We start from the raw sequence: 15,577 nt of genomic DNA on the forward strand, positions 1-15,577 counted from the left end.
CAGAATCTTAGGGCTTTTTAAAAGGCGAACCTTTAGCAAAAACCCTTGAAAAAACTAATTTGCATGAAGAGCATGCAATAAACTTTGCTTTCTCAACAGGAAGATTAGGACAGCCAGTAGCCTGACCATTTTGCTTTCTAGGCATACTATCACAAGGTCACACAAATGTCCCTGTTGTTCTCCTCTCACCACTTATCCTTTCTCACCAAGGAGGATCATCATCTTCTTCAAGTTACCATGCCGGTTTGACATCTGTACTTTTTTCCCCCAAACCATGCTAGCCATGTTCTTAACATACAGTTGCTACCTCAAGTTTCAGCTTCACTATTGGCTTAAGGCAAGCTTGAGACCACAGTGCCTTTGAAGAGATTCTGCTCTGCTACCTACACATCCTCCAGCAATGTGTTCCCCTCTTGCACTGTTGTTGGCAGTCAATTAGCTGTATGAGTTGTGATTTACCTTGAAAACTCAATGAACTAACTGCAAAAATGTAGTAGTTAGTTTTCCATTGCATGAGTTAGAAAAATGTAGGGAGATCTGGCGATCACATAGCCCAATCACCTGCTCAAAGCAGCACTAAATTCAAAGTTGGTCAGATTGTTCACTGAGTGGCCACTAATGCTGAAGCAAAGGAAGTTGCAGAAAAATTATGGGGTTATGGGGTCAGTAGATCAGAGCTAGTTAGTCCCTGTTAGCGGTAGTACAGCTTTAGAATGACTTTCACCTATTGTGAAACTGCACCTTCAGTCTAAAAGCTAGTCTTGTATTTCTGTTTATGCACGCAGTCTCTGTGTTTGTGTTTCTTGAACTTCTTTCTCGTCATTTTAAAGCACTTGCAGATTTTTTTAATTAAACTTTTGGTATAGGTAGAACCTTAAAAAATAGTCACTAATAATGAATAACAATGTTTTAAGTTTTGATTCTTGTTCATACAACCAATTCAATGCTCTCAGCTCATTCACAGAAAATCATGAGATGCTCCCTTGCTCTGACCCTTGCATTGCATTTCAGTGTTATACAACACAATACAGGGTTAATTGTGTGACAAGGATTAGCCTCTGATGTCCTGTTGCAAATTAATAGGTAGATGAAATTTATTTTAAAATGTTACTCCAGTTGTTCTCTGAGGAGATGCGAAGTGCAACCCAGTCCTGTTCAGACATTGATAAGTAGACTATAGCATCTCATTCAGATTGACCTAGAGTACCTCTGTACAAAGACTATCTACAGCTTATCGTGGGGCTCAAAACCAGTTACTTTAACTGCTGTGAACAGTACATGTATATTTACATATACTGTGTCATGGCATCGTTTGGGTATTATCCAATTGTCCACTACAAAGACTTATACTTTGAATTTCCTGAGTGCCCTTTCCCTCAGAATGCCAAAGCACTTGGCAAGTACTGGTAAGTATTTTAACCTCTTTTTTTTCAGAAAGAAAAATGAAGCACAGACAAACTGAGTGATTCATCAAGGGGTTTCACAGTCTGAGTCTGAAATGTGGCTGAGAATAGAAACAGGGACACGGAGTCTCCTGTTCCAACCTTGAAAATGAGGCGGTGAAATTCTGTTCTTCTTGAAGCTACCCTCTTTTGGACTTTCCTCTGTGTCCTTTTTTCACATTCACAGGATCAATGCAGAATCAGCATTTATTTATGGGGAGAATTTATTGAGCACCATCTTGGAAAAATGAAAGAGGCTAAGAGCATCTTCTTGAAGCAGATATTGTAGCTCATTGTTATTTGTTACCCAGGACATACCTGAATATTTCTAAAAGCTTGCAAAATAGAATATGGCAACAGGAAAACACTATTTTCCTAGGCTGTGTAAATACAAAGGCAGGCAAAGGCAATAAAATGTGGTAAACAGAAATAGAAGACCAGAAAGAAAGGCTTTTGTCCCCAGGCAGCAGATGTAACAATGCCATGGCAGCATTGCGGTGGTTGTCTGTGAAAGGAAAAAAAAGTTACATTCGTTCTAGAATAGATTTTGTTTTGTTTTGTTTTGTTTTTACTTGCTGACTCTCCATTTCCCTAACAAGGAGTGGTAGGGAAAATTCAATCCAATTCAGGGTGCTAATGGAAAAATCTTAACAGATGCAAAGGCTCAGGCATGAAATACTCCATTATTGTAACTGTGAGACTCTTCATTTTACATGGATATATACATAGGTGCATACAGGCAGAGCTGATGCATATATGATGCTGATACCATATATGAGAGAAAGGGCAGATTTCTATCAGGGAAATAGCTGTGACAGTGTCTTACGTTTATGTCCTTATGGTCTCTGGTGACTCTTGGCAAAGTCTTAGCTCAATGAAGATCCAGAAAGGCAGCTCAGAGCCGCACTGCAAACTCTCCCTCACCCAACGCTTTACTGTAGGTCTGGAAATTCTGAAGCAAAATTTTAAATTCATCCCATTTTTGCTTGAAGCTTTTGGTTTCACAAATGAACTTGTAAATTTTGCAGGGACAGGCCTGTTCAACATTGAAAAAATAGTACTGGAATTATCATGATGCTCAAAAGATTATGCCAGCTGGACTTGATGCACGTTTTAGCTGTGGGAATCTGCTTAAATATTATTCACAGATCAACCCAGAAAAGGCAGAAAACCCTCTGCTGACCCTTTTATAAGTGTCTTGAAAATATTTAAGTAGTATACATGACACCTCATTTCAAGGAGAACTCTGTTTACTCCCAATGGAAGCTGCTTGAATGCTGCTAATGGCTAAACTGGTCCCTGTTATGTGTTGGGGGGAAAGAGGTGGCACTTGATGGGAAATTCATTTGTTCTAGTTCACTTCTGAGGGCATCATTTTTGATGATTTGACTACATGTTTGTGGACTGCGTTTCTGTACAAAACTCCTCAGCTGGAGTGAATTGGGATAGGTCCACAAAGTTAAACCATGCAGGCTAGTATTGCCCATAGGCTGTGAGGCACAGTGGGATATGCCACAGAGCTGTAAAGGATAATGTAAGCTCTTAGGGATGACTGTAGTTAGCATTTCTCTATAACTCTAACTCTTTGAAATAAAACTTTCCCAAAGGCTATCTTCTTCAGCCTGACCCTTTCTTGGAAAACTTCAGTAAAACATGGTTGGCCATCTCACTGAACAAGGCTAGGAAAACTGTCTTGTTTTAGTTACCTTCGTGGCAAGAGCTGGAACATGGCAGTACAAAATAGTTTTGTCCCTTTCTAAGTGTCCAGATTTGGCAGAATTATAAGCACCTGGGGGGGGGGGAAACTCAGCTCATACATGTTCATTATGTATGAACTTCCTAGTTTGGCTCCTATAGTCTCATTTCCTTTGCTGTCAGGAAAAATCTTTGGAACCCAGAGACAAAATATATTTCTTATCCCCTGCACTGCTTGTTTCCTTACAGTATGATCTTGCAGCAGCTTAAGCCCTTCTTAATGCAGGGCTGTCACAGTCTCCCTTTCTCGTCTCCTCTTTGCCCAGCACAGCAGCGTGGTTGTGACTCTGCTTTCTCTCAGTACTTATGGCCACGTAACTAGTGGGAGGAACAAAGGAGGGAACTGAAAACTGTCACGGCGTGGGAGAGGGTATTTTGTTTTGGCTAGCTCAGCTCCTCATCATCCGATTCCATGAACAGCAGTCCTGACAAAAAAGGAGACAGAAGTGTGTGGCCAGAGGTTGGGAGGAAAGGGAGAACTGTACTAGACACAGTTCAGATGGGTTTCAACTGTTTTGGAGTTATCCCTGAAACTGTGACTACTTACTGCTGCTTTTACTCCTGCTGACATGGGAAAGAGAAGCTGGTGCAGTAGGTGTAAAGGTTTCAACCCTGTTAAAAACCCATGTGGGTGTTAACGTGATTCAATTTAGTGCAATTTTGGGGGTTTTGTTTTAGTAAGTTCTGTGCAACTACATAAAGAAATCTAAATGGAAAGAACAATGAAAGACCGAAACCAGAATTGCTGGGCAGGGCTTGTGCTCTTGAATATGTGAAGTGGCATATAATACTCAGTAACCTGAAAATTCAGTTCGAAAAATGTCAAATTGGTCTCCCAAAGTAGTGTGTTCTCTTTTGATCTTTATCTACGAAACTCAGAGATGTCTCTGTGGTTGATAACAGCCTGTTACCTCTGAGAACCTGTCACCTGTTGTGAAAACAGTTCAGTAAATATTTATGAAGCACTTGAATTGTAAAAACGACTATTAGAAAAAAGACAATTATTTTCAGAGCAGGGATTGAAATAGCATATGGATAGATAAGGCTCTGAGACCCAACTAAGAAATACAGATAAATCAAAATAGTGAATAGCTGCTCATGAATTAAGTGGTTTTGATTGCATGCGCTGAATGAGGCAAGGATTCATAGAGGGGGGTGGACCAAGATGCCTTAGCAGCAAAGAGGCAAAATTAGGGTTGCACATGTAGCTTTGCTTCTGGCATCTCCTGTCTTCTAAATGCTATAAAATATTCACCTAGGGATTTCTTTGTGTGCAACATAAATGTGAAAAACAGGAGCAGAGATGTCAAAATTTCTGTGAGCTCATTAAGCAAGTAACATGTTTAACAGCACATTGCACATACAAAATCCATGACTCATCCTACAAGCATCTTAGAAGGCCAACTTGGAACATGAAATTCATAGGGGGGAACACAGCTGGAGCCTTTAAAAAAAAAAATTATTCTTTAAATAATAAAATTTAAACTGGTTCCATCTCAGTTAAATGTGTATGACTGCTCATTGGATCCATTCCAGCGTTCCTCACAGTCGCTAATGCAAAACACTCACTAACTAATAACATCTGGATAGAGGATAAAAGAAGAATGTCTTGCAAGAGTCTGGGGATGTGTGCAGGAGAAGTGAGGCTGCAGAGAGATTAGCTGACTCAGAAAAGATGGTGCATGTGATTTTCATTAATGGTTTTGGGAAACCACCAGTTTCTATAGTTCAAGATATTTCTGTAAACGAAATAGAGAAAAGGAAACGATGCTTTCAATTTTGCGGCTACAGGGCTGCTAAGACAATTGGGCAAGTCTGAGGAAACCAAGTAGTGTGTCTCCTTGCAGAATAATATTCCACATACAGGGGCCTCATTCTATGCTGCTTATACGGGCAGATTTTCAGGGAGCTTGACAGCAATTTTGCTAGAGCAAAGTAGTATAGATTATATTGCCTGAGAATGGAAAAGACTTTCTGTATTAAGTCATTAAATGATAAACCTTAGATGCTCTGGTGTTTCTTTAGCTGCTTAAGCATGCTGTTTTGTCATCACCAGCATTCAAAACCACTATGAAGTCATTAATTATCTTCAATTATCTTTGATTATCTTTGAGAGGAAATGGCCTCAAGTTGCGCCAAGGGAGGTTTAGATTGGTCATTAGGAAAAATTTCTTTACTGAAAGAGGGGTCAGGCCTTGGAACAGGCTGCCCAGGGAAGTGGTTGAGTCACCATCCCTGGAAGTATTTAAAAGACGTGTAGATGAGGCGCTTAGGGACATGGTGTAGTGGGCATGGTGGTGTTGGGTTGACAGTTGGACTCAATGGTCTTAGAGGTCTTTTCCAACCTTAATGATTCTATGATTCTATGATTCAAAGTCATGTTCCTGTGGGACAGCATGAGCTGCAAGCCCCAATGAACCGTTTAGCAGACTACTCGTTTCCATGCCTGTTCTTGCCAAAGGGCTTTGATTCTGCTGCAGGTGATTAGTGAGAAGGCACAAACTCTCCCACAGAACAGATGGGGAAGCACGTCGTTGGGAAATTCACACAAGACCTAAACGTAAAGCATGGTACTTAATTGAGGGGGGCTTCGAACATCTTACAAGTGCTGGGTGTGTGTCATAACCCTTGGCTACAGAGTCCGTGTCTCTTCCTAGCTAATGAGCTACATTTACTTTAGCAGGAGCAAATTTGAGGCCAGTTACCCAGATGGACTAATCCAGCTGTCTCTGAGCACCTGGGAGCTGCACGCAGTTCTGTTTGTGCCTCATTGTGTGATGTAGCCCCCCTGTGAGAGATGAACTCCTGAGAGATGGTGCCTGTACCCTGCCATGCAGGAGCAGGGTGGGGAAATGGGTGAAACCGCAGCCTTCCCTCACAAGCAGCACAGCAAGTTGTCCTCACTGAATTTATGTCAGTCCTGGAGTGGTGGAGAGACTGCAAAGCAACATTGAGCACATGAGTCTATCACCTTTCCTAGCAGCTTTAGGGACAGTACAGCCCACATTACCACTTGCTGTAGGCTAGGTAATAAAACAGTAATTCCATATTTATTGTGCAACTTGTTCATTAAAAAACTAGTAAGCAGCGCTAAAGCCCCATAGGAGAAGCACAGTGGTGCTCCAGGTGAATGCAAGTGATAGACTCAAACCCTGCTTTACTGTAAATATCCTTGCAATAAAAAGTTTACCTCTGCATAAATGCCCTTTAACAATATTTGCTTTAAAAGCAGCATCAAGCAATTTAAAATATTAATGAGTTTAAAATGAAATCTTCATTACTCATTATCCAGGGGAGTACTGTGAAACAATAGGATGAAAACAACCTTGAAACCAAGCAGACCTTAGTTTTTTTATAGATAGTTGTAGTTTTCCTTTGTTCCCGTGCCTTTGTTCTTTCAGTAAGCAATTGAACACTGTAACTTTCAGCTTCCTCAGCAGTACAGTACAGTAATGACCTTGAAACAGCCAACTGTACTGAATTTTATAAGGGAGTTTCCCTTATAAAATATTTCCAGTTCCACAGTAATTAGTGCAATAATAACTGGCAGGTATTTGGGCTGTTTCTTTCTAAATGACTCCAGAAACTACTTAAATGTAGTGACATGCAGCAGTCTCTGAATATGGGCCAGTCAATAACTCAACAATACTCTGGAGCATAACCGAAAACAGATTGCTTCCCGTTTTCAATTCATTTCTGGGTCAATTGGAAGTGGAAAGTTTGCTGTGTCAGTCTGAATCAAATTCACCCTTGACATATAAGCAGACATATAACCCTTGACTGTTTCCTGATCTTGTATCTGCCTCCTTCTTTCTGAAATATGTCATACTGATGAAGCCACGACTAAGCTAGTAAACTGACCAGAGTAATTTGCTCGATCAAGGACCATCTGCACTTGGGCTTTCTTTGAATGGCATCATCTTTCACTTAAGCTGGCCAGTGCTCTCTTTCCTGGATCGCCTGGAGCTGTCTGGGTTTGCAAGTTGTGATCCAGACATCAAAGTCATAACTGATATCCACATTTTCTGCTGACTACTTTCAGGCAGGATTTTCATACCAGTATCAACCATGCCTTCAAGCTAGAAAGTTTTCTGATTCATGAATAGGTCAAACAACTTGGTATTGCTGACTATGCTGTTCTAAACAAAAGTTCTCATGTTTCCTAAAGTTATTTCCTTTGCTTCCATTCCTTTTAATAACACATCCAGTATATGTGAAACTTGGGAATTAGCTTTGTAGAGCAATCCAATGGACCGAACTCAGATTTAGGGTAACTGGACATTGGCAGCATATCTGGGGTATTCAGGAATGCCTGGTAGGTGTGTGGGGAAGAGTATGAAACAATGTCTTGGTTTTCTTTAATTGAATCGGGATTTTTGTGATCAAGTCTTAAATTTATTTTTTTTAATGCTGATTTTTTCAAGGTATAAATAGAATATAGCTGGGAGAAGCTCCAGGAGAGAATATTAAGTGTGATAGGTATAATCACAGCCTGCGTCTTGTCAAGATCGTGGTAGATAAGAATTTAAGGCTGAACAGAATCTTCAGGATGCATTAGCATGGAAAAGAGTGAATTTGCTGGTGCTTGTAACCACTTTACTCAGGGATTCATGGGAAAAACATAAAAGGGCCTGTTTGAAAATTTATCAAATAGTTGATGAAGGTTGGTATTCTGGTTTTGCCAACGGTAGAAATCATCCTTCCTTCAAAAGGTATGAAGAACTTTAACAATAAGGACAGATAGCTTATGGTTGCTGCATCTTGCCTTTTTTTTCCCCTCCCTTGGTTTCAAAATGTCAGTACACCACTTTTTGGGTGAAATAACAATACCTTTGAGAGAACAATTGCTACTTCATGGAAAGCTTTCTTTGGGATGGGAAAAAGGCATCTGTTGAAAATAGTGCTCAAGATCAAAACAAATCCCCTGCTGTATATTCTGAAAGAGAGTGATGGAAGAACCAAATAGAGTCGACATTTGCATTTCAGCTCCGTCCTGGAAACCATAAGAATCTTCTATGGGTCAATTATAGCTGCTGGTGGCTGCCAGACTTTGCTGTCCGTTGAAGAAACTTTCTAATATGGAGTCACTGTGAGGAAGTAATAGGCATGAAATGGACAGTGCCAAGTCCTCATGTCATTCAGTATGGGATAAAACCAGGATGATTTAGGAAAGAGTTGGAAAGAAACTGCTTTACTTAACTCTTGTCCCAGCTGCATGATAAGGCAGTTGAAAAGACACAGGGTAGAAGAAATGTCAGCTTCTGTTATTATTGCCTATGAAACCGATATGTTGTCTTTTTAACGGCATATAATTTGGGGTGTTTCTATGGGGTTTTTTGCCTTTTTTTAAACTACATTAAAAAAAGAATTTAATGACAAGGGCATTTGAAAATTTGTTAATGTGTTTCTTTTAAAAAAAGTGTTCAGTCCTCTCCTACATGAACCTTTTGATACTATGTCTTCCTCATTCAAAGACATCTGCATCTTTTTTATTGCATCCCTCAGCTTCTCCCAGAGAAGAAGTTATTAGTGACCACCAAGACTCTCAACACCTCAGAACATTAAACTTGGTGAAACCGTTTTAAACAGAATGTTACTGGATGCATTTGAAAACACCAGCTTTTATTTTTGGAAAAGTTCTTGTTCAATTTGAAAGTTTTCCCAGAATAAAACTGAAAAGGACTTAATCTCAGAATTGCAACAATTCTATTCTTTGTTGCCTGACCCAGATTCTTTCATCATTTCATCTGGTATTCGTATTTGTTTTTACCATGACATGCATGGCTGCCTGTATCAGTTCAGCAACTAAGAAAAAGGAGAGCACTGTTCACCTTGTACTTACGTAACATGCGCCGCAAACTCATTATCAATTTAAAACAAAGATACAAACTGTAACAGCGAAATTATGTATAATTCCCCTTCTCATAGTTCATTCTAAACCTTCTCTTGGGACAGCAGTCTCAGGATAAGTGGTTATGTTGTTAAGGATGATTTCCTAGTAGCATCAGACAACTCTGTAAACTGATTTACAGAGCCTGCAAGGCCCAAGAAGTCTGAGATGACAGCATATTCTGAAATAATTTCATACATACATGGTCACAGTGACTTGTTGAACACCTGTATGATTACTCTTTTGAGACTTGTTCATGTGATGAAACCTTACAGGGAACAATCCTTTATAATCCAACATTAGCAAACCCATTACCAGAACCAAAATTTCCTTTCTTTGGGAACCCATACAAGTAACAACACCTGAGCTGAAAAACTATGCAAGTGATAATTACCCAACTGCTGGTAGAGCTGGCTAACATTCACCTGTGCTACCCTAAAGATGGTTGCCAGGGAGGAAGCCAAACCAAAGCAGTCATTACAGCATGGAGCTGTGGCTGCCAATTCGAGGCACAGCGGAGCACCGAACAGCATAGCCCATCCCTTGTGCCAGCTGGTCCTTCACCACCCCAGCCACAATTCAGTTCTCTAAGCCAGGTCTCAGTTACCACTGATGTGACAGGATCTTTGCACATTGCTTTTATTAGGAAATAGGATTTCAATTTTTAGCACACATTTTCTAATATTACTTTCTTTTTGACTCCTTCAGCTACCAACAGAAGGTCCACAGAAATTTCCTGCCCTCCAAAGTCCATTTCTGAAGTAGAGTTATCAAAAAAGAAAAGCATTAAGAAGACTAAAGGTGGAATTAAGGTAGGAATATCTGTGTTTTGGGGACATCCCATATTGTAAGAGAACTCAAACCAATATAAATGCAGATTTACATATTTATACTTGGAATTAAAAAATTGAACATTTATAAGTTAATTCTGTGGTAAGCATTTTTTTTACACTTTGTGTTGCAGTTTGAAAGTTACTCAGATGACAGTGTTAAAAAAGATTTATGCTCATGTACATGGAAAAACAAGTTACACTAAAGTAGAAATCACTTTCAAAGGATGAAAGGGGAAACGTGGAGGGAATGTGCCACAATCATACATTAAAGTGCATCCAAAGTGTCCATCCTTCTTTACAGCAAATGGACTGTTTCTAAAACTGGAATCTTATTCCAGCTCCTCTGAAGTTAAGATGTGTTATGTTCAGGGTTTTACAAAAGTTATATATTTTTCCTCATTTAAATATTTTCTAAGGGTAGTTTCTACACAAAGGAGGAAAGACCAGACATTCAATACTTAAAAATAAACCAACCCCAACAAACCAATGAAAAATTCCACTGTTACCTGTTGCTGCATGGGCAAGTAAGGTTCAGGGAAATGTATTTTGCTTTTGCATCTCTATGGTGAGATTTGTTGCATTATTGTTTCTGCACCAAGATTGTTTAGGACCCTTTGGACATCCTTATCCTTTCCTCCCTATTCCCCAGCCTTGCAGCATTTAAGAGCCCTGCCCTTACAGCACAGAGTCTTTTGTTTGAGCTGTAAAGACTGACTGGGATAACGAGCTATCAAGACAGCCGTTTGACCCTCCTTGAGTATTTTAAGACTGGAGACAGAAGGATCCAGAAACTTCACTTACCTGCAATTCCTGTAACTAAGATGAAGTGCAGCTGCATCCTGAAACTTTTCATTTGCCCAAGCTAGCTGAAATAGCCACTTTCAGAGACCAGACTTCTTTTTTTTCCCCCTGTCAAATTCAAGTAATGCCCCATTTGTCTTATTTAAAATGTTTGGGTTTAGACCATGTAAATATCCCTGTGTACCACTGAAGTTGTATTCTGAATGGTCTGTGCACAAATGTTTTGTAACTTTGCCAGCATCCCCTTTAGTTACAAGTTTACCAAAAATAAGACAAAAATCAAAACATATGCAGTGCCATTCACTCACAACCTTTTAAATAACAACATCCTTTTGCCATAATTTTCTTGCATCTTCCGTGCATTAAGATTCATATTACTAGCTTTTTAGGGCAGCATATCATTAGAATGGTAAAAAATGCAATTTAAAGTATGTTTTGAGAAAAAAAAAAAAAAAAGAGAGGCCCTGACTCTGTTGAGGGAAATAATACAACTAATATTCAGGAAAGAATAGCAGAAGAAGTTGGGTAGCGTGGGAGAGAGGTACAATCTTAATTTGGCTGCCTCATGAAAGCGTGATGAAAACAGCAAGTAGCCTATTTCGCACTGTTCAGGAGTTTGGGGGGGCCGAAGAGGAAGGAGGGAATAAGCTTTGTCAGTACATCTCTAGGGGAAAGAAATAACCCAACCTAAAATAGATTATATACCAGGGAAAGGAGATGACACACTAGCCCCTGCAGTTGCAGTTGTTAACTTTTTCATAGTCATTAGTTATTTTAAAGGTGATTTTTAAAGGTGAGCTCTATATGAGAACATAGCCAATAACAGAGATCACGTTTTATGATAAAAGTTTTCTGGGTGTTTTCCAGTTTAGTCCATTATTACTGAAGGTATTCGTAAAACAAGCATTTTGGACTTTATAATTTTTAATGAGTAATTCACAGAACAAACCCCTTACATTAGCACTTCTTACACCAGTAACAGCCACACACGGATGTGCTACTTCGGCCTAAATATCCAAAACCAGTTTAATCCTGTTAGTGCAGAAATTCCACACAGAACAGAAGTAGTTGTTTTGGGGTTTTGTTTGTTGGGTTTTTTTTTTTTGGGGGGGGGGGGGGGGGTGGAAGGAATGGGAATATTTAGGGGGGAGGAGGGGAGGAATAGTGTTACTCTGAGGCACAAAAAGCTAAAAATGTATCAAATGTCTACCTGGCACAACTGTATTTTTTAATATAATGCAAGCTACTTCAATCCAACTCTTCTGCTATCCATGCCCCTGACTTGCTCATACATTTGACCTTTTTTTCCCTAAAGCTGAAAAGCAAAAATTAAATTCAGTCCATTTTCTGATATGGCCAAAACAGCCTACAACTTCAGCAAGCAGCACTGAATAAAATCTAGTTATCAGCAGGAACATACAGCTGGTCTCACCCTTGTCTAAACTCACAGAAAGTGACTTTGGAATTAGTCTTATTCTCATCAGTAATGCAGATAATCAGTTGCATTCTTCCCACGTAGTTAGGTATATGCAACAACATGGTACAGGATTTATAAAAACATCCATTCATTCATTTTTAAATCTACTTTCCAAGACTACAGTGCAAATTATGCCCCCTCTCCTTCCCTCCCATTATTGCTATAAAATGTTTGTATTTTATTTGTTCTGATAATAGTTCAGGTAAGGATAGTTTATTAATGGATTCCATCATCATCACCAACCAGCTAAATAATTTAGCTATATAGAATATAAGACTGGCCACTGCTTTTTTCCCCAGAATCAGCCCTTAAAAATTAAAGTGCTCAGGAACTTAAAGACTGTACTGGAGTTTAGATATTGGCTTGGATTAACTGCAAACTCAGCAGCTGAGTTGTTTTACTGAATTTGAAGAGATTGCATTTGACTAAGCCCAAGTAGTGCTTGGTACTTTTAAAGCTACAGGCAAAAGGAGGAAAAGCCTGCTTAAAATTTGCCTGGAGCACACTTGAAACGATCCAACTCTGCAAGACTGGACAAGGAAGTAGGTTAATGTTTATCAAAATACCACGTAAAAAGCCCCAGTCCATTTCAACCTGGGGACAGCCTTTGCATATACATGTATACTGTGTTCAGTATTTGAGGGTACGCGCTGTCTTACGTAATACTGTTACTAGTACAAAGACACTTCTCAAAGGCGCAAGACGGATTCCCGAGACTTCTCCATATGGCACTGTACAAAGAACTCTGAAAATGTGAAGTCTTTGGGTTGGCTTCAGGCAGGAAACAAAAAAAAAAAATAGTATTTCAAAATCTAAGGAACACACTGTTATGCCTGTAATTATCTACATAAGGAGGTAATTCACCTTCTATGATGGAAGAACATACTTTGCCTGGAGTCAAGCATGCCTCCCATGCCAATACTTAGAGAGAGGAGGTATTCTTGATTTACAACCTGCACATCTACACTTCAATTTTAACTTGTCCAGTGATTTCTAGACTAGGTAAGATCTGGGTTTTTTCTTTAAAAGAGTTAAAGTTCTCTAAATAAAAGCATCAGCAATTAAGTATTTTTACTTTTAATGTGTCCTTTTTATTCAGATTGAAGTGATGCATGAAGCTAGTCAAGGAGGATCTAGCAGAGTCCTGGTGATGAGTGAGAGTGATGAGAACTTGTCAACAAGGAGGAGGTAAGACTGCACATGAGCCAGTATCATTTTTTTGTTCTTAGAATGCAAATAACTATATTTATAGTACAGGCTCTACGACTTCTTTGAAGTTCACTAAGATTAATAAATAATTAGATATAATCAAGTCACTGAAATGCTTATAGCCATACATTTATACAGTCTATCAGCTGGAGAAGCAAGCAAGATTTATCTGTTGTTTTGGGTTGGGGGTTTTGGTTTGGGGTTTTTTTTGCCTTTTTTTTTTTTCCTTAGAAGCATTAATTACTCGAGAAAATAAGTCATTAGAATAAACCTTGCATGTATTTACAAAAAAGCAGTATTAAAGATCATCTCATTGTATTCAGGATATTCATATTTGACTATATGCCTCTGAGAAGCTTCTGTTTTTTTAAATGCAAGCAATAATCTCTTCTCCCTTTCTGCAAAGTCTTGTGAAAGAGATTATTAATGATGTATTCTAAAATACCAAATACTTAGGTCATTTAATTTAAGAAAAAGTACCAAGCAAACCCAGTTTAATTTAGTTGAACTGCACTGTTCCTAGGCCAAAGGGAGCAATTAAAAAAAAAACAAAAGCCACACCACCACACACAAAACAACCCACCCTGCACAAGCCAAACTCCACAATCCTCACTGACTTCATTTCCTTTGTTCTCTTCTTCAGTATGATTTAGATAATTTATACTTACGTTATGCGCCTCTCACACAGGTATACGCTGAAGTTACTTGATGCAAAATACCACATTTCTAAAAACACTAGCTTGATACATTATGCTAGACAAATTGGAGACACATACAAAAGTATAACTTAGTACTGTCTGAATTTAATTATACCCTATGAAAATACTATGACTGGTCTCCAAACCATCAGCTAGTTTTCAAAAGGTGCAAAGTGTGATCCGAAATAGAACTTATTTAGATAAATACACATGTCTTGGGGAATGATTGCTTAAAGAGAACATGCAAATTTGGAAGTTAATATTAACAACAGGGTAAGCTTCTAATATTTGGCAGCTTTAAACAACTTTAGACCTAGAAGCTTGGTAAAGAAATTTTTGAACTGTCTCCTTTTTTGGGAACACCAAGTTTATCTTTTGTTCCACAAAAGGTTTGGTTCAAGATAGAACAGAAAGGGCAGGGGAAGAGGAGGGAGCAGTTTGAAGTCCTCTCGTAAGAGGGGACTCAGTATAGCATTTAAAAGCATCAGAGCTGAGCGTGTCAGTTACAAAGAAGGCAACAAGAGATATTTACCACCTTTGTTGTGTTGTTTTGGTTTTTTTTTTAAAAGAAATAAGTCTGTTTATTCAAAACAAGTTTTACAAAACAATTGTCTTTTTGTGGTACAGAGCAAAGTTTAAGAATAAATATTGAATACTTTGTATAAAAATTAGTAATATCAAAGGGAAACTGATGCAAACCAAACAAACAGGTAAAAACAATTTTAGCATTAAATATGCTGTGCGACAATGTCAAACACTTAATGAGGAGTGACCATTCAGGCTGATACAGTTTTATTTGTAGAAGTAAAACCTGACAGCCCTGCATTGGAGCACCAGGAATATTGTTAAAAAAGGTTCTAGATAAAGGTGTACAAATCTTAAGTCGGTATTTAGAACCAGAAAATAAGAAGTTTTCTAGCTTCTCCATTTTTTGAAAGGAGTGCTTTCATGCTTTCCTTTTTATTCAACAAGCAACTTCTTTTCACTTCAGCAAAAGAAAATGCATGCTACAAACATCAAGGCCCTTTTAAGATTAAGAAACAATCCAAACAAAACTCAAACCAGCTGTAAAATAAAGTATTTCAATGGTCAAAGGTGACTGTCAGATAACAGCAAACTACATTTAACCAGTGTTTTAGATGTTAGCTAGGTCATTACCCTATAGAAGTTTAAGCTACTTAAAACTTATTTTAGCTTTGTTTGTATGCGTGAAAACAGTAAATCCCAACACATAGTTATGCTGGAAAAATTGTAGTCTTAATAGTACATTTTGGTTGCATACTGCGTATGAAGACCCTCTTTCCCTACAGTGAACAGGGTGGCTTTTTCTAATAGTGCAGTTTTGCTGTGCAGCTTGTTGATTTAGATGGCTCACAACAGGTGAGAGATCTGATGAAGCAGCTTTCCTTCAGTACGGAATACTACTTTCTCTGTATGTGCATTTATTTCTCTATAAGCCAACAGGTTATATA

The 15,577-nt window shown here is 38.7% G+C and overlaps 1 protein-coding gene across 2 annotated transcripts in view; it reads left to right on the forward strand.

The window, feature by feature from the left end:
* The window catches only part of MCF2L2 (MCF.2 cell line derived transforming sequence-like 2), a 162,400-nt gene that overhangs the window by 55,073 nt on the left and 91,750 nt on the right, over positions 1-15,577 (forward strand). For both annotated transcript variants that reach the window (XM_075157294.1, XM_075157295.1), the window contains exons 14-15: positions 9,796-9,899; positions 13,298-13,386. In XM_075157294.1, the coding sequence (XP_075013395.1) occupies positions 9,796-9,899; positions 13,298-13,386 (193 nt within the window). The remainder of the gene's footprint in view (positions 1-9,795; positions 9,900-13,297; positions 13,387-15,577) is intronic.

The sequence above is a fragment of the Calonectris borealis genome, chromosome 9, assembly GCF_964195595.1.
Source record: "Calonectris borealis chromosome 9, bCalBor7.hap1.2, whole genome shotgun sequence".
Classification (NCBI taxonomy): Eukaryota; Metazoa; Chordata; class Aves; order Procellariiformes; family Procellariidae; genus Calonectris; species Calonectris borealis.